Consider the following 19,497-nt stretch of genomic DNA (forward strand, 5'->3'; position numbering starts at 1 on the left):
TATATATAAAATTTTACGACTGAAGGGGCCCTGTGCTTGTTAATTTGAAGGTGTGGTAAGGTATCATGAGTTTTTGTCTACAAATGCAGATATTATTGCTTATTATTAATATGAAGGCTACTTTGTTGAAAGAAAGGTAGGCTAATATAGCCTAATAATAATAAAACGGTGAGACTCATCAGGCAAGACTCAGACACGCGCACACTTGACACTTGATTGCATTATTGTGGCTATAGCCAAAAATAATGCAATCATAGAGTATAGCATGCCTACTTCTTTGTTGTATGGTGTTATCATCAACAGTTTGTCCACCACTTGTTTTTGGCTCAGTTTTATCACGGGGCAAAGTGTTTTAAGGGGAGTCGTGCTTACCGCAGGTTGTACCCTCTCCTCCTCACTGCCGCCGCGCCGACACCACACCACTATCATCAGCCACGGGAGCTGACGAGACGAAGTTCCCGCTACTGCCGAAAACATGTCTGTCAATTTGGCAGCGTTTGCCTAAAGGGCTGGTTTATTTTTGTAACGCAGCTTCTCTGCACCTCTTTGCACCTCTGCACCTCTCATTTGCGTTTCTTCGTTATTAACCTCTATCACTATTCTGGCAGATGCAAACTGAAACTTCATGCAGGCAGACATTCCAAAGAGGGTGCTGTTTAAAGATACGATGTCCTCTTCATTGTCTTGGTTACCGTTATCCTAACCTAGCGCCACTTCATGGCTAGCTGCTGCTGCTGCTGTAGCGGCATGTTAAGGGCTTTACAAGTTGTTGTTCCTGTCTGAATCACCAACAGTAGTCGTAAAAAAAGTTTGTCATTTTTGGCAGGGTTCCCAAATAGGCCTACTTATCGGCGTCTTTTCACTTTGTTTTTTTACTTGAGCCGTTTGGGTAACTTTGTTTCATTTTCGCGTTTAGATTCGTAATGCTTCGTCTCTGTTCGTGGAGTTCCCAGTTCTCCTGTCACGGTTTATCTTTCGCGCCGCGCACTGTTACGGACTAGTCCATTTCATTGTGAAAGTAGGGGGTGTATGCGTAGAAACAGAAAACCTAGCTAACCTAACCTTGAGTGTCAACCGCAGTGTCAATTGAAAAAACAATGAGCCACCGATCTTTCTTAGGCCGACTTTTATGGGCTGATTCATGGGCCGGACATTTTTTTTTTTCTCAAAATAGCACGTCGGCCTCAGAAAGTGCCCGGTATGCCAGATGGCCAGTTCGCCCTTGCGCATCCCGGAGATATGAAACAGGAGCAAAAAATCCTGATATCCCACCTACCTGATAAACTTACACATCCTATAGCCCACATTTGTTATCTACAGTCTAAGCTAGAAATGCATCTGATACAGGTAAAAGAAGTTTGTAAAAAGCAACATTGTTCTCTAACAAGACATATTTTATGATAAACCAGGACGCCAAGTCATCAAGAGGTCCCATCAGTCCCCTCTGATCCTCCTACCTGCCGGTCTCTAACTTCCCCTTCCCCCTCTACTTAAATTTCAAACCACCTTGAGGTACCTGTTCACTTGGCTGTGGGTGGTCTGGCTGATACTAAAATAAATTTACTTCCACCCACACTGGCAGATCCAGGAATAGGGTATAGGCCTACCTATACATGCGATTTCAGGAAACGGCTAAAGCAGCCTGCTTGTTTTGAAGTTTACTGGTATGAAAGAGGCAGAAAAGGATCGAGGGTGGGCACATAGAAGGACCGGATCATTCAGCAAAGAGTCCCCTGGCCAGGCCTCAGGACCACCTAACCTGTAGCTGCTATTCCTGACCCCATAATGTGTGTGCGGGAGGGGGGATATTACCCTTTCTCCGACAGTGCTTCCCCATATTCCCTGACCCCACAGAGACATTACAGTGGGCAAATATAAAGCAGGGCTTCATGAAGCCTGAGCTTATCTGGGCTCTGAAAGTATGTGAGACATGCCTGGGAACAAAAGCCCGTCTCTCAGCCTGGGAGCAAGCCAAGGAGATCTCTTTCAGCAGCCACAGATTGCCCTGTGTTTTCTTAATTGACAGACCCAGGCCACATTTGATAGAAATGACATGCAGCTGGCAGGGAGCCCCGGCCTTCCAGGTAGACCACCTTTCAACAAGAAAATTGTCCTCAATCTAGTTCATAAAGAAAGTTCGATGGAGGTCTCTCAGTCTGCGTCACAAACATATTGTGCTGTGGTGGGTTCAGCTCATTGTGGATTACACCTGCATGGGAAAGTTAGTTAATTCAGAGTGTGGGGTCAGCTTTCCAAAGCTCTCATCTACACCCACTGATGAGCTTGGTGGCAATTACTTCAAAACAAGCTACTTACAAAATATCCAAAAGCAGCACCTATTTAAAGTCTGCACATCCAAATGTATTGTCTTAAATTGTCCTAATTATCAAGAAAACACCCACATTTAACAATAAGTGCTTACTAATAGTCTATATTTTACTGATTGTATTAAACTGACTTTTTGCAACTCTATATTGTCCTCTACGCTGTACACATTACATGCCTGCGTGCTGTTTATAACATAACAAACCCATTCTACTGTATATCCTTTGTATTGGTTTCTGTTTACACATATTATACCATCTCCTTAATGTCCAATGTGTTTTTCTCTATATTCACATTTGCTACTGTTTGCATTATCTGGATAGATGCCAAACTACATTTTTTTGTACTTACTATGTGCAATGACAATAAAGTTGAGTCTAATCTTATTGCTGGATTACAGTTTGTAGGGAGGCTACATACGGTTTTATGTTCCCTTTTCCCAGTCTGAGGAAAGCATGTCCTCCACTGGCCTGATAAAGTACTGCATCCCTTTTCCTTTTTTTTTTTTTTAAATACCCTTGTCAATTAACCCTGAGAGATGTAACCTTGCTTGATCTGTGTTTACACATTTAAGGCCAAAATGTAATCTCCAGTAAAATTCAAAGCTGACAGCTGCTGATGTTTTGGGACATTTTAGAATGATGACGCCTTGCTCTGTCTTTCTCTGTTCTCATGTCTTTTTCAATTTGATAAGGCTACCGGATCTTAAAAAGTTAGAAGAATCAATGAAAACACACAGATAATACTATTCCATTTGAATCTTAATAAGCTCAGTTTTATGCATTTGTGTCAACAGATACAGTCACCTCCTCGGTGCTGAAAAATGCAAATGAATCTGAGTGACGTGCCAGTAACCACAAACAACAACTTGAACTGCCAAAATGCCTTTGTCACAGCACATATTGTCAAAATCTCTTGTGTACATTTAGATGCTGGGCATCCCAAAAGCCCAAACTCCACAGGGAATAAAAAGGGGCCATATGGCATCCATGTCTCAAGCCCCCTGTGATCCACCCAGGCTGATTTCCCATCCGGTGTAGGAAAAAGGATTTCAGGGTGCCAAACACTGTTGGTCCCCTGTGGATATTAGTGGGGAATGGAAGATAAGAAACTAGTCATCCTAGACAGCCAGTTCCTTCAGCGGATAAGAGCAGAAAAGGCCCCTCAGCTACACCTGAACCTCCAATGATCCACTTCAGGCCTTATGTGCTGCAACTTTAAAGCATTTATCGAATACCAGAGACTTAGCTTTTCACAGGGTGTTGTTTTGAAATTTCTGAGTGATTTGTTTACACATAATATATACATACATTATATACATATCCATAAGAAATATTTAAGTTTCAATATCTTGAATGGTGGGATCAATTACTTGTTAATTAAAACTAAATAATTGTCAATTCCAGGAGTGTCAACATAAAATACCACTTATAGATACATTTACTGTATATCTACTGTGCATACATCTTTCAACAGAGCCAACATATTACAAATTTATTTTAAAGCATCTTACGGTTTGTCTCATATTTAGAGGTTCCCATCAAATCATTTTTCCTAACTTAAAATGACACTTCAACTGCTTTCCTTGCTTACTCTTCAACTGACACTATCATTCTTACCACAATTTCAACTACTTTCAACATATGTATTTTTTGTACTTTGCTTAAATTAAAAGTGTGTAAAATGTTCCACTGTTTGAACTTGTATTTGAAATCAGCAGCGAGCACATGTACATTTTCTCTAGCCTTTTCTGGTATCATTTCAAAAGGCTTTTTGTAAGCATGCAGGACATTTCTTAATCTTACGTGATCTGAAACTCTACATTCCAAGGACTGTGACTCTGAAATACACTGAATAGGATCACACAGAGAAAATATCAGCATTGAGCTTATGCAACAAATCATCAAATTGGGACCAAAAAAAGCTCCAGATTATTATGAAACTCTCTGCACAATACATCCTGGTGGAGCTCCTGTCACTTTGAGCCATGGTGATCCTGTCCCCAGCTGCCTATCTGCACAGGGAACCTCTTTTTCTCAGAGGGCTAGTGAAGTAAGATTTTTTTCATGGAAAAGATGGGTCACAACTTCCCTCCACTGCTCCGCAGATGCTGGTCGGTTAATGAAGTAACAACAAATTGGGCCGCAGGCTAATTTGGAGTGGCGTTTCCTGGCCCCTCTTGGCCCATAGAGATGTGTTTCATTTTCTCTTATCAGTGATTCAGTCATGTGGATTTACGCATGGACGCCTCTGTCTCCCTCGATCGCTGTGCTAATGGAAACTTCGTTAATGTCATTAATCTACGGGCCGAAACATGTACTAAACACATATTTTGCTGTTTGCACTCCATTTGTCAAATAATACTAAGAGCTTCCTTTGTGTCAGAGCTTCTAGATGGTGAAGCAGGACAGAAGAAATGACACAACTATTGTCAGACACTTTGGTTTAGAGCTTTTTAAATAGTTTTTCATCTAATTATTGCTTCAACCGTGTATACTATATCCCACTACAAATGGTCATATTCACTGCTATCCACAGACATTGATGGTCTAAATTGCACAAGTAAAGAGCACAATGCAAGCCTCTAACCACTGTGCAGGGAATTACTTGTCTTGAAATAGATTTTAATCTCCATACAAAGTAAATGACGAGACGGCCTCTAGCATCTTTTAAGCATAACAAGATGTGATCTGTGGCTATGGCAGAATGCTGAACTCTGATCTCTGCTGGCTGGAGGACACAGGTTAAACACAGTTACTTAAAATTTAGCAGCACAGATTAGTCAGAGGGCAAAATGCTCCTGCCAGGACGAATCCTCGTCATTCTTCTTGTAACCATATCCTCTATTAGTAAATAAGTGTGTTTATATTGCAGGCAAATTGAGCGTACCTACAAAAACTTGGCCTCTGGGTGCTCAGATTTGGGCTGGACCCAAGCCTGGGTGGATTGAGGTCAGAGTGGGACACTGGCCAGAGGAAGGTCAACTCTTCAATAGCGGGACTAAATGCTTAGAAAAGGGTGTAACAGAACTATGACTTGTAAAGAAAATAAAGTGATTATTTAAATGATCAGTGAGTGCCAGAATACAAATTGCTTATTTTCACAAGATGTAAAACTAAAAACAATAAGTTACACTGTTATCACTTCACAGGCTTCACAGTTCAAAATGCCATACTGTACTTAACTGTAAATGAACGCACAACTTTGGTCAAGAAATTTGAGTTCGAACTTCGCAAATCATTTTGGGACTACTATACTATAACTCTACAACAGTGATGTGATGGGTATTTTACTGTAAAATCCCTTTTATCAGTACAAATACTACAGCAAATACAACTGCTATGCCACATTCATTTGATTCAATAACTGACAGTGAAATGACAGTATAAAGCTGTCATTTTACTGCTATACAATCTATATTTACTTGCTGTCAATACTGTTAAATGACACAGTAGTACAGTAATGCAACTAGCAGCAGTAGTACAATTAAATAGTTTCTAGTGTATGCTTTCTATGGACAATACTGTACTACAATGATTCCCAAACATGGGGTACCTAGTGATAGATAGCGGAGTAGCTCAGCTGATTTGAAAAAATAGAAATTATGATTTGATGAATGTGGAAAGTAGACACACATAAAGGATTACTAAATGGAGTATGGAAACTAGTAAGCAACCAAGCAGCTGTCAAAATTATCAGAGAAAAATAAAGGATTTATGATGGAAATATCACCTTCTGCCACTCCATGGGTAGTACAAATGGAAACTTGGCCAAGAAGAAAAGTCTGAACATCAACAATTCCAGGATCACTGTGTATTATATGAAAACTCATTGAGACAATATTCACTTTTATGTAATAAATGACATTAAATAACATCCAGTTTAAAATCATGACTTACAAAATGACCCACAAAAATATTTTTCTCCCAAAAAGAACTGGGCCAACACATTCTTCACCCAAGCACTGAATAGTTTTGAGTCACACGATGCTACGATGCTCTATTCATTCACAAACTATGTGAGTAACTAGCGAGGCCAGAGCTACCTGACCGTGTGTTTCCTGTCCAGTCTGGGGTTAGGCACACAGTAATTAGGACAATGCTAATGGGTCTGACAGTTAGGAGTCCTAGAAAAGCTGCAAATGTCGCTTCAATTAGACGCCACCCTGAAGACATCTTGTCTTGGCATCGTCATTCATTCCACTCAGAAAAGAAAACTCCCCTCGGTCTGAATCTCCACATAATTGCCTTTTTTCATTAAAGCTTCACACCCATGACACATATATGAATCATAAGGAGGTAGTATGTTCATCAGCTCATCAACACCTTCCAAAATCTTCCTAAACGTGTTTATTCATGCTAATGTTAAAATCCAACATTATTTCTTGCTTGGTTGATCAACATTTTGATGGCCGTGCTCACAAAGCCACATTAACGTTGTCATTAGTTATGCTTCCCTGGTGGTCAAAGGATGGATCCCTAAGTCGCAGGATCCAATAAGGTTGTATATGAATGGTTGGAGATAAACTACATCAAATAAAAGAAAGAAAGTCTCATTCACTGATGGAAGACGGGAGTTAAAGTCAGTTAATTAAAAATATGAAAATTAACTAAATCTATGACACAGTTTTGGGCCCATCAGAGGAGCCACAGTAATTCTCTCTCCACCTTATATGGACCTCATTTCATTAACAGGAAGCTAAAAAGGGGCCTAAACCAATTCCTGATTATCTTTTTGAGCAGGATCTTCTGAAGATGAAAATGTTTTTTTTGTATTTATATAAATTAATAAAAGAAATACATGAAAATTGCTTGTAAGTATATTTAGTTCCCTTAGTTTTCCATACTAGAATAGGGTCTTATTTACCGGCTGCTTGAAGTAAAATTGACATTATGTCTCTTGTTTGACTGTGATGCTTTGTGACAGCAGACAAATGGCAGATTACCAGTAGACATAAGGTCAACAGGGATTGCATCAAATACTAAAGCATATTATTTTGGTAGTCTAGAAATACCTTACTTGACTAGAATTCAGGAGCTGGTTAACCAGATACATTTTACGGACGAACAAGAATATATTAATAATGCTGGGGAGGGCCTTGCTTTAAAAATAAAATGATATATAAGGAAGCAGCCTCTTTCCCCACCCCAATAACTTTCACACAGTCCTTTACTGGGACACTTGCTTGACAGTTAATGTCATTAGTTACACCGGTGCTTTTTCCTATGACAAGTCAAAATGTCTGCAGCAAAGAAGACCTGTTCAGCTGCCAACACACATGAATGAACCTTGCCAGCCTTGTGAACAGCCTCAGTGACTTACTCTGTCAAAGAGGACTTTAACAGCAGCCGGAGATTAGACTTACATTTATTCTTTGTTTTAATAAGACCAGTATATTAAACGCTACCAGGGACGAAAACTACATTCCGAATAAAATGGACCAGCTTCATTGTTGTGCCTAGGTATAAAATGATCAGTTGCTATTGATCAATAATTTAGACAAGTGCTAGATTATTGACAGGAAGACAAAATACCTATGTTTGAGAAATCCCCCCATACATTCAATCACTAGAACAGAAATTGCTCCATAGTATATAATAACACAGCTATGTTTCTTTCCCCCGTGCAGATCAATGCTAATTGAGGTCCTGCATGATGAATGTAGTCTGAAATGTTTTTAACCCACCGACTGCTGAACAGCAACAAGGTTGGGCCATTGAACACTGAATATGTTATTTATACTAATTATTTTACAGATGAGAAAAGTTTTTTTTTTATTTCATTAATTGTCTTACTTTAAATTGAAATTACCTTTCCATGCACTAAATTGCAAGGGGAATATCTATCTTGAATAATTTGTTATATTGAGGCAGAAAAGTCATGATGCTAACCAAACTCTTCACTCTGTAATTTTTGTTTAAAATGTGAGACAAACCTGCTACATTTTGTTAAATCTACAAAGATACTAAGCAGCGCGAGTTGCTTTACAAATTGAAATTTCAAGATTTACTTTATAACTAATGATGTCTCCTCGGAGGCACGGCGGTACAATATGATGATCAGCACAGCTAACAGAAGGATGCTGGTCGATCCCTGATGCCCTCCAAACACTCTCTGTTGGTGCAAATTCAGCTTTGTGGGCAGCATGCAGCAGATGGAGTAAACCATGCCATCAAGTGTAAAATAGACCTGTTGTGTTGTCACAGAGACAAGTTACAATATAGTCTGGCAATCGGACCACCAGAGGAAACCGTAAGAGGGAGTTTTACCACTTTGCAGCATAGGGAAGCATTTTTCATATTGTGCATTCACTCATTAACAAGACCATAATGTGGTTTATTTCTGCAATCTGCCCAACCTCAAACAATGTGCTCATTCTCTAAATCTTAAGAGGAAGAGATTTCTGGTCTTAATTTTACACTGTGTCCTCTAACATATTTAACATTGTAAACTATCACAATGGTCTCTGAATGTACTGTAGTTTGGTCAGTAAGTCATGCAGCCTCTCAAACACCAGAATTAAAACAGACACATATCCTGACTCATTGCTGCCACCTTGTGTCACTTTGAGTCACAAAACAGCTTTGCATTGAAGAGGTGAACCCTAGCTTTAATTCCACCACTGTAATGTTTTTTTCCTTACCCTCTTATGCTTGACAATCAAGGAAATTGTAAGAATTACAGGGATCCTGTTACTCACATCAGGTTACAGTTATGGGCCAAATTGGTCTTGCTACAGAGCACTGTACGCCCTACCAACAGACTAAGGAACAGTTTCTTACTACAAGCCATCTCTCGGATGAACAGCTGACTTCAGACCCAGAGTGTCAGGTTAAATTCTGGTCAATAACCCAGTAACACTGTCTCTAAACTGCACCCGTTTACTGGTTCCACTTATTAACCACTTATTTAGTATAATTCATCGTTCTCATAACTGACTTATTATTTACTGTTTGTATTGTAATATTATGTAATTTAATACTAGTAATCCCAGTACCCTCTGCACTATGCTCCACATTTAAATCATTTTTATTGAACTCTTCATTGCACTCAAGCTTCTATATTGTTCCTGTTTAGAGTACGTATATATATATATATATTAGTGTGTAGATATTGTTTGGTTGTTTTGTATGTGTAAGCACATTGTGAGCAACAAGGCTCCAAAGAAAAATTGGGGGTCAAGGCAATGGGGGTGTTGCCTTGACCAACTGCAACTTTGCTTGTTTGATGTCTCTCTCTCATGGGTGGACCAAATTTTTGGGCAGTTAAAGCAGAAAAAGTTGAGGTAACCTTGCCCCTCATGACGTCATAAGGTGCGAGATTCAAGAACGGCCGATGGGGGGACGCATATTAATGTTAAAAGAAACTCATAAAGTGACATTTTCATGCCGTGGGACCTTTAAGGGTTGCTTCACCCACGTCACAAGAAAATGTATAAACATTTCCCCACTAAGCTCTGGCATGGTATCTAGCCGCATGCAGATAGTTTGGGTGTTTCTGTAAGCAACAAAGCTTGTCAACAATTTGTATTTGGAAGCAGTTAAACAGTGAGGTCTGTCGTTTGTGTGTGGTTTTGGGTGAATTTATCGTTTAAACTGGCAAATACTATATACATGGAAAATGAAATGTTTAATGAAACTCAAACGTTGTTTTAATGTTTCTAAATGAAACATAAGATTAAATGTTTTTTAAAGAGTCATACACACAAAGTAAAGTATGTAGTTTGTTAAAAAAAACAATACGCTTTACTTAATTGTCTGTACTTAAATAGCCACATTATTATAACACTGAATGATTACCAAATAGTGCATTGACATCTTTTGGACATGAGGCAGCAATTCTTAAAAGTACATGGCTTTCTTTCATTTGCAAATGCAAACTTGTTTTCAGTTTCATCTTAAATATGCATTTTTGATCACACTCCAGTGAGTGTTTTTGTCAACATAATTTTTAAACTTGAGTGTAAAAACATCCAGGTAAACTTGAATTGTCTTGATGTGAGAGCAACTCACGTACATGTGATGTAGCTGAGAGTGACTGCTTTGACGAGGAAACCTGTAACAAAGGAAGGTAAATGTTTATAATTGCCTGTCCCCACCAGTATCTGCTGCAAATAGAATAATAATACATTCTATGTGGATGAGTTCTAGCCTTTTTAGGATATTTACACAGACAATTTTTGATATATAAACATGTCAGAAGTTCAGACAGTAGCTTTATTGCTCACATTACCTACCTGTGTGCACTGGTTGGACAAACAGCTCTTTGGCTATATCTGGAGATTGATAAAGGGAGCAAACCCCAGCACATCTTGAAGAAGCACCAGAGCCCTCTGTAAAGGCGGCTCAACATCTATCACTACATTGCGCTTCCGTAGAGGATCCAGGCTTGACTCTGTCACATTGTGACAGTGATTCACCTTCAAGGACTGCAGCTTCGGGCAGTACTCTGCAAGAGTCCTGTGAGCACAGCATGCAGAGGATCTTATGGATGGGTGCACAAGTGAGGTGGTGCATGTCAAAGTGTGGGCAAGGTTGGCACAAACTTAGCTGGATTACACTTTGAAAATAAGATATGATATACCTGATGGACTGGTTCCTGACCCGCAGGCAGCCTGTCAGGTCCAGCTGCTCCAGGCCCCTGCAGTTTTTGGCCACCTCCTCCACCGACTCGTCAGTGACGTTGGCGTTGACTGCACAAGATAGAGACCTCAACTTCAAACACTTCTTGGCCAGGTAGCAGATGGCGTCGTCTTTGAGCTGGCGGCAGGCGGTGAGGTCAATGGACTGCAGCCCCCTGCAGTGGTCAGCCAGGCTGCGCAGGGACAGGCTGTCCACCCACTCGCAGTGCGCCAGGCCGAGGTGTTGGAGGTGCATGCAGCTCAAGGACACGGCCACCAGGGAGTGACGGGTGAGACAAACACATCCGCTCATGTCCACTTTCTGCAGGTGTTGGTTCTGGCCGATTACTGGCAGCAGCTCCTTGTCTGTCACCCAGGCTGAACAGTTCTGGAGTGACAGGCTGTGGAGAAGTTTGTTGTCCTTTAAGATGGAGCAAAACGCTTCCTTGGGAATGGATGGTCCAATCTGTAAATATCACAACAGCAGACTTCCATTACCATATCTCTCCAAACATGTATAGGCTACTAAAACTCTCACACATCAGGACTTACCGAGGACAGATCAAAAGTCCTGCAGTTGGCCAAATACATCTGGATGAGGCTGTGGAACTGCTTGCTCACCCTCTGCAGGCTGACAAGGTGTTGCAGCGGCAAATAGCACAAAATATGTGGAACAAGTACATCCTCCCAGGGCAAGTCCAAAAGATGACATCTGCTGAAGAAATGCAAGCCTTGTTTTACAACTTTGACCCTGCATGCAGAGCTCAAAACAGTTATAAACACATTAAATGTTACGAATCGTTTTAAAAAGAAAGATAAATGACAGTAATAGTATACATCAATAAGGAATGTTATATCAGCCTCGCCATGGAAATATATAATGAAAGTTAGCTAATGAAAATCAGCTACATCCCTCTTTGACTTGTTGTTGCAGTCGCTGTTAGCTGACAAGCTAACCTGTCAGGGCCACTAATCCAGCTGCTTTTTAAACATAAAACTACAATTTTAGAAGGTACTTACGTTCGCATCTTTGCTTCTTCATTCATTGTGAGCCTACTATCTTATACAGAGATTTTAAGGACGTGTTGTTCTTCACATAGATGCCAAAATAACCTCTTTTCCTTTAGCATTTTTTCAAGCGTTTGAGGTGTAAACCAAACCCAAGGCTGCATTCCTGGACTGTCGGAATATCTTTTATTGTGATCGGAATGACACAGTAACTATCCAAAAAAGTTGTGAATATTGCCAAATTTAGTATTTAGTGATGACGAGACTACCACTACCTTTTACATAGTACATTTATTGTCGTTTACTATTTAAATGATGGTGCTTAAAGGTCATAGAAGTGTTTTTTGGCGACTAAGGTCTAACGTTATCATTGACTTACGTGTTTACGAAGAGCATTTGAACGCAGCAGTATAAATTTTCCGGTTTTACGCGTTTACGTAAATGAGATCACGTTAAAGCAATACACATTTTGCTGTAAAGATCAGGCCTATCGAATAACTCTTTTAAAGTTTAATAGATGCCTTCTAGACTCTTATAACCATTAAAATAGTATAATAATACTATAAGCAGTGGTAGGTTTAATGTGAACTTTTAAAAACTCTTTTATTTACAAAACAATATTAACAATGTATTAATCAAAATAGTGAGTTCAAAGATCTTTTTAAGAAACAATATAGCATGTAGACCTAAATTCATAAATCTGTACACAATACATGTTAAATACACATTATACTGTGTAGTAACTTGAAGAATAACTGTGAATAAAGACACCAAACTATAGTAGGCTAATATGCAGCACAATACAAACAATGAGAAAATCAATGTAGGAACTCCTGAATTTCACTCTAAATGTCAATCTTCCTTCTGTAAGTGTCAGTTTTAAAGAGAAAAGGACGGATCCAAAATCAGTGTGACCCACACATGTTTATTTTGAATATTTAAAGGTGCAATGTAATTACTGACAGCTTGTGTTTAAAATACTTGCTGCAGTACAAATTCAAAATACTGGAGAGAGTCGTCTCCCCCACCCCTCCTCCCCAGACTCGAAGTTCACGGAGGTTGCCCGGCTGAAACCGCAGCATCTACAACAACGTTGCTAGACGCTGGTCTCACATAGCCAGACATCCCTTCACAGCTCTGTAGGAGCTCTGTACCCAACTGACAGGCACACTGTTTTGGCTTAGAATAACGGTAGTAACCGATAAAAACAAATTTCCCATTCATTTTGGGATTTATTAAACTAAATATACTACATATTGGACCTTTAATTGCCCAATGCCAATTAGCTGTCACCATATTAGCAGCCTCTTTTTTTTCCTGAACACATGTTCTGAACAAATGACCATACTGCCAGCTCACCTCTGCCCAGGAGAACAATGAAGTCAGTCATGCTGAATGATTGCTGACCCGTGAGTTATGTTTCAGTGAATGAGATGAGCCAACAAGATAGCCGGGTGAATGCTCACTCTTGACTGACTACAATCCCATATACAAGCTAAAGTACCAGCATGGCGAATAAATCAATCTATGATTTCTCTGTTGAGACCCTGGATGGACAGCCGGTTCCGCTCAGTAACTACAGGGGTAAAGTGCTTCTCATCATCAATGTTGCCACCTTCTGAGGGTCAACAATAGAGGAGGTAATATCCTACAAGAGCTGATTGATTAAGGTCAGATCACACTATCTCATAACACATAACCTGTCATTTTTTATTAAAGGCATTTGAGTTTGTGTCCTATGTCCTGTTGTGTCCTCAGTACCACCGAATGAATACACTCATGGAATTGTTTGGCGACCTCAACTTTACTGTCCTAGGATTCCCCAGCAACCAGTTCGGTCTTCAGTCACCTGGTGGGTACTCTGAAGCTTTTAAATTGTGACAGAAATAACCTAAGAGGAATGCTGTACAATAACTAATTCTTTCTATATTAACTGTGTACATTTACTCAAGTACTGTACTTAAGAATAATTGGGAGGTACGTGTACCTAACTTGAGGATTTCCATTTTATGCAACTTTATACTTCTGCTACACTACATTTCAGAGAGAATTAATATACTTTTCTAAGTCCTACATTTCATGTTAAGCTATATTTGTCTATAGTTTTTTGTTAAATTAACTTAAAAACACACAATAATCGTATTAAATCTAATACATTGTTTAAGATGATTTCAAAACCTTTTGGCTGTGACCCCTTACAAAATAGCATGTTCTGGTCGGGGCCTATTTTCTACACATTTCAGATGTCTGAGTGATTTCTTCTTACCCAAATATCATCTTATGACCCCTCCGACACCTGTATTTTAAGAACCACTGAAACTACACTACCAGACTGTATAAAGTTGTTAAAACTAGCACCAGCTACAATAGTAAAATGAACTTAACGCATTGATACATATACAAATCAGTCACAGGAGAATGTGTTATTCTGCAGAATGAGTACTTTTACGTTTTGGTGCTTTAGATACATTTAGCTGGTTAATATTTCTGTACTGTGAAGCAAGCTTTTGAATGCTTGCAATTGAGGATTTTTACATTACTGTGTTGATACTTTTATTTGCAGTGATTCAAGGATCTGAATACTTGTTAATACATGGGCCTATATGATGGTTTTCATGAAGCATATTAAACCACATCAGTAATACATCTTTGTCCTTTTAATTTAATTTTATTTTTTTAGAAGGGAATCATGAAACCATCAATATTCTTAAGTATGTGAGACCTGGTTGCGGGTTTGTGCCAAAGTTTCCTGTCTTTGGAAAGATTGAGGTGAATGGATTAAATGAAGAGCCTCTTTTCACCTATCTAAAGGTATTGTGTTTTACAAAGGATTTGGATGTATGATTATGAATGACATTTCTTGTCACATGATATATTTGTACTGTCGCGTGGCAGGTATTTTGCCCTAAAAGTCCAAATACACTGTCATTTTCCGTACACCACAGGAATCTTTGCCATTTGTGAACCCTGTAATTGGAGATATGAAGAAATTCTACTGGTCCCCAATCAAAGTAAATGATATTCGATGGAATTTTGAGAAGTTCCTAATTACTGCAGATGGCCGGCCCTTCAAAAGGTGAAGTTATAGACCATAGCCTGCAAGTTAGAAACCCAATCCGACCTTTGTTAGGTCAGATCTGTAACTATAGTAGTGGTTATAATGTTTTCCTTTTACTGCAGATATGAACTTCACTGCCCCATTGAGAATGTGGAGAAGGACATAACAGAACTTCTCTAATGGATTTTCTTCAATTTATCACCGGTGGCAGAGTGACGATCCCCCAGTAAATGCACCTGTGCACCTGAGTTGGATCTGATGGGAAGAAGAACAGGCCTCAGGGCTTCAGTGCATTCACTCTGAGAACAAGTTCCCTTCAGCCACTGGACGAGTTTTTATGTCACTGTTAACACTTTTTCTCCACTGTGATAGTGTATGTTACTCAAAAATGAATAAAACACTATAATATGCATTTTCTAATGGTTGATTTTCTTGTCACTCCTGATATTACTACATAATGAATAAGCTGAATCATGGATCTAGGCCTGTGATGTTGAGAGCCCAAGCAGCAGATGTTTACTATGGATTAGAATTGCTCCCTATGATGACCCGTACTTCTAATTCTGCGCACGCGCACTTCTTAGTGTGTCAAACAGCAGCAGCGGCCAGTAAACATGGCTGGTGTTGGTTTCCGACGGTGGGCCCAGGCTCTCGCTAAAGGGAAAGGTTCTGGCATGTCAGGACTTTTGTCGGGATGTAGAGCAGGTCAGCAGTGCTATAGGTTTCGGTCATATTGTCTGAAGAATTTCTCTTTGGACAGACTCAGAGTAGAGCTAAAGTTTAAAGATCAGAATGGACGTAACCTTGACTTGCTAACGTTAGCTTAGGCTAGCTGACTCGGCTAACGTTACCGCTATTCCTAACAAAGTAACAATATTTCTTTATTATAATTCACTTTCGAGCTTCATCATTTGCAATTGTTTGTGTGTCAGCCTCTGGTGGGACAAAGGATGGTCTACCTGGTGCATACCCGACGACCCCAGAGGAGAAGGCTGCTGCAGCAAAGAAGTACAACATGAGGGTTGAGGACTATGAACCATATCCCGACAACGGCGAGGGGTGAGCTTTATTTCGAAAGAGACTGTCTTTCATTGACAAAGTAATGTGTGACTATAACTGTCATCGTTATGTTTTTGTAGCTATGGTGATTATCCAAAGTTACCAGATAGATCTCAGCATGAGAGAGACCCCTGGTACCAGTGGGACCACCCAGACCTGAGGAGGAACTGGGGAGAGCCGGTAAGAGACTGTTAACTTTTTTTCCTGATATTTAAATTTTTAATTATTGTGATATTAGGTGCACGTGTGCAGCCCATATATGTTTAAGGGATAATTGCTTATCACAGGTATAGCATTGCTGTTGTATGTGTCAGGCTACAACTCACAAGAAATTGCAGTACATGGGCTGGTTCCACCAAATTCACAACATGATTTTAAACGTTGAATAATTCTTGTATTGCTCATTCTGACATGTTTCACTAATCGAAACAAACACCATACTTGCAAACCATGCATGAGCATGCCAGTTTGCTTTGGCAAGTCAGCAATTTTTGTATATCATTCATCTGTTTAGACACTTCTGCTTTTGGATATTTAGACAGAATTAGTGCTGAAACGATTCCTCGAATAATTTGATTACAAAAAATCCTCCATGCAAAGTTCTTTGCCTTGAAGCTTTGTTAAATCAATGTAACCAACAATGTACGGCTCACCGTGTTTCCGCATGGAGGAAACACAACAGGCTGAGGCTTCTGTGGACACAGGACTGAGGGCGCAGATTAAAAATGAAGCATGAAGGCAAAAATAGTGAGGGGTCCAAGAGAAGAGACCGGCAAGAGAAAAAAACTGAAAGTTTTCATTCTCATTTTAAGCTACAAATGTTCGGAACCTTAGCTGCTGCTCCCTTCGTATTAGGCTTCTGAAAATGTGGCCCCCTCTACAGTGTAGTTGAATGGACTTCTTGTAAACTTTCCACCGTCACATTATTTTTTAATGGGTCTTGGAATTTAGCTATAAAATAATGTTGCTTTTCCTAAAGGAAACCTGTCTTTTGTATATAAAGAAAACAAAGGTTTCCTTTTTTTTGTAAATAAACAATAAAAATATATTTACTCTTGCTGTTTATTAGTTATTTTCTAAGTATTTCTTATCCAATTAATCGATCGAATAATCATTAGAATACTCGATTACTAAAATAATCACTAGTTGCAGCCTTAGACAGTATTAAGATCTGACACTGCATTCTGTACACAAATCAGTGCCTCAGTACAATCACCATTTCACTTAGATGACAATATAAATGGTTCTTACAGTATGCCATTGCCCGTTAATCAGTGATTCTTCTGTCTGTTTTTAGATGCATTGGAATTTTGACATGTTCATCAGGAACCGTGTGGATACATCTCCCACCCCTGTGTCCTGGTCCACAATGTGCAAACAACTGTTTGGTTTCATCGGGTTCATGCTGTTCATGTTCTACGTTGGGGAGAAAATGCCAGCTTACCAACCTGTTGTAAGTACAGACCATTGCAAGGATTGATTATTTGTACTTTGTACTATTTCAAGGGGATGGGAAATGACCTGATCAATTAATCAGAAAGGGAGAAGATTCCTGGCTTTAGCTCACCACACTGGCTTGTTGAATTATTATTTTCTTTTCTATTATTTAAGTTGTTTAATCACATAACCTTAACCTTTCACAGTATCAGATAACACACACAGTAAAAACGTTTAGATATATGATTTTAAATTCTTTCATATTCTCCTTTTACTTAAAGTGCTCATATTATGCTTTTTGGCTTTTTCCTTTCCTTTATTATGTTAGATATCTTTTTTGTGCAGGTTATAGGTTTACAAAGTGAAAAAGCCCAACGTCCAACCCAAAGGAACTTACTATCTACAACAGAAAACACTGTTCACAAACTGCTCCAATCAGCTCTACTGTAGTCCAGCCTTTACTTCTGCGACTAACGTGCATCACTTTATAACACACGTTAGAATGCTTGCATAGCTGCTAGCGTGGCACACCATCATACTCTGTTTCTGACGGGTTGGTTTCCTTACCTAGCTACTGCACGTCTACAACTCCCAACAAAGATGAAACAGAAGTGAGATGATCACTCTGTAGCTAAAACAGAGCTCACCCGTGTTAAAAGAGGAGCCGCAGCAACGTACAACAAAAAATACCATGTATAAAATGTAAAACAAAAATATGTAGTTCATAGCTGCTACTAAGTTCATATTTTATTAAGAACACACTAGGGCTGCTAAATATACATATTGTGAAAGGCTGCAACATGTCTACCAAATGAAATACTATATACCAAAATGTATATGATATGTTTAAACTTTCAGAACATCTTTCCCTGTACATTTTGAAGTTATATCAACTTTTCAACTAATTTGAGAAAAACACCCAGGACAACTGTCGAAGACAGCTTGATACGTTTTCCAACCAATAGATCTGTACAACTGATTTTCTTGTAATCTAGTGTTTATTACACTAAAAGGTGCTGTAAAGTTTCACTCAGCTTTTCAGTTGTTTAATTTCGTATTTAGTCTTTCATGGCTGCTTCCATACTCAGTTTTGCAATATTTTTTTAGTGCTGTGTATATAGGATGCTTTTTAATTGTCATTTATTTATTAATATGCACATTTTAACTAAAGCATTTGCCTCTCTTCCAGGCACCAAAACAGTATCCCTATAACAACCTGTACTTGGAGAGAGGAGGAGATCCGGAAAAACAACCAGAAGAAGTCAAAAATTACGAAATCTAATGACTAAAATCTGATTCTACTTGTGTATATATATTTCTGTCAAGAATAAAAACTCATGTGAAGTTACTTTTGTGTTGGTGTTTTGTGTATTGTAAGAATGTCAACCTGCTAAGTACTTTACAGTTTAAAGGGTGGAATTTTTACTGAAAAGAACATTTGGCGATTCTTGGATTCCTCAAAATGAATGCAAGCTATATACAAAATACGTTTTTGTACGGTGACAAAACGGTGACATTGGGATTACGTTAGGCTGCTTCCCTAGTATTGCATTGCCAGACCTATCTGTACAGTGTTAGCTTCAACACAGATACATACTAAGACAAAAAAAAATGCTCTGGGTTGTTTACATTTCTTTTTATACCAATCACAATTGTTTTGGGCAGTGCTAAGTTTTGGATGCAGCAGCGGTTCTCTTTGCAAAATAGTCTTAAGAAGGAACTTTTTTTTAGGTGGAACATTTGCAACATGCAAAGGAAAACGACACATAGAATAATTAAGTTAATTGTTCACAAAATACTGTTGACAAATTAGCTAGATGAATGGATAAACGTAATTTGCTTTAACATCTGTCTTGTAAACCTTTATAATCATTCAGCAAAAGTACCACGCAGACCTATCTTATTGCACGATTAAAACTTTTCATCAAAACTTTGCACTTTCAACATGTAAAGTTAGCTTGCTGGGTTGTTCCTGTTGTTCCCACAGCAA

The 19,497-nt window shown here is 39.1% G+C and overlaps 3 protein-coding genes across 5 annotated transcripts; 2 read left to right on the plus strand and 1 right to left on the minus strand.

Moving 5' to 3' along the window:
* Positions 1–10,069: 10,069 nt before the first annotated feature.
* fbxl15 (F-box and leucine-rich repeat protein 15) lies at positions 10,070–12,139 on the minus strand. 3 transcript variants are annotated; one of them, XM_034861026.1, is made up of 5 exons: positions 11,966–12,139; positions 11,498–11,657; positions 10,909–11,411; positions 10,562–10,784; positions 10,070–10,380 (listed from the first exon to the last, which is right to left on the minus strand). In XM_034861026.1, exons 1-4 carry the CDS (start codon positions 11,989–11,991, stop codon positions 10,595–10,597), a joined length of 879 nt encoding a protein of 292 aa, XP_034716917.1. In that variant the 5' UTR covers positions 11,992–12,139; the 3' UTR covers positions 10,070–10,380; positions 10,562–10,594. The 3 variants fall into 3 exon arrangements, with proteins under 3 accessions (XP_034716917.1, XP_034716916.1, XP_034716915.1); XM_034861025.1 differs by having other exon boundaries at positions 10,070–10,352; positions 10,585–10,784; positions 11,498–11,660; positions 11,966–12,138; XM_034861024.1 differs by having other exon boundaries at positions 11,498–11,660; positions 11,966–12,138.
* A 1,191-nt stretch (positions 12,140–13,330) lies between these two features.
* On the plus strand, positions 13,331–15,400 carry gpx9 (glutathione peroxidase 9). Its single transcript, XM_034861089.1, has 5 exons — positions 13,331–13,593; positions 13,712–13,805; positions 14,634–14,764; positions 14,899–15,029; positions 15,134–15,400. The coding sequence occupies exons 1-5, from the start codon at positions 13,462–13,464 to the stop codon at positions 15,189–15,191; spliced, it is 546 nt and encodes a 181-aa protein (XP_034716980.1). The 5' UTR covers positions 13,331–13,461; the 3' UTR covers positions 15,192–15,400.
* Positions 15,401–15,560: 160 nt separating this feature from the next.
* Positions 15,561–18,855, plus strand: ndufb8 (NADH:ubiquinone oxidoreductase subunit B8). Its single transcript, XM_034861021.1, has 5 exons — positions 15,561–15,716; positions 15,944–16,070; positions 16,151–16,250; positions 17,368–17,523; positions 18,697–18,855. The coding sequence occupies exons 1-5, from the start codon at positions 15,626–15,628 to the stop codon at positions 18,787–18,789; spliced, it is 567 nt and encodes a 188-aa protein (XP_034716912.1). The 5' UTR covers positions 15,561–15,625; the 3' UTR covers positions 18,790–18,855.
* The last annotated feature ends 642 nt before the right edge of the window (positions 18,856–19,497 follow it).

This window comes from Etheostoma cragini, chromosome 21 (assembly GCF_013103735.1).
Source record: "Etheostoma cragini isolate CJK2018 chromosome 21, CSU_Ecrag_1.0, whole genome shotgun sequence".
NCBI lineage: Eukaryota > Metazoa > Chordata > Actinopteri > Perciformes > Percidae > Etheostoma > Etheostoma cragini.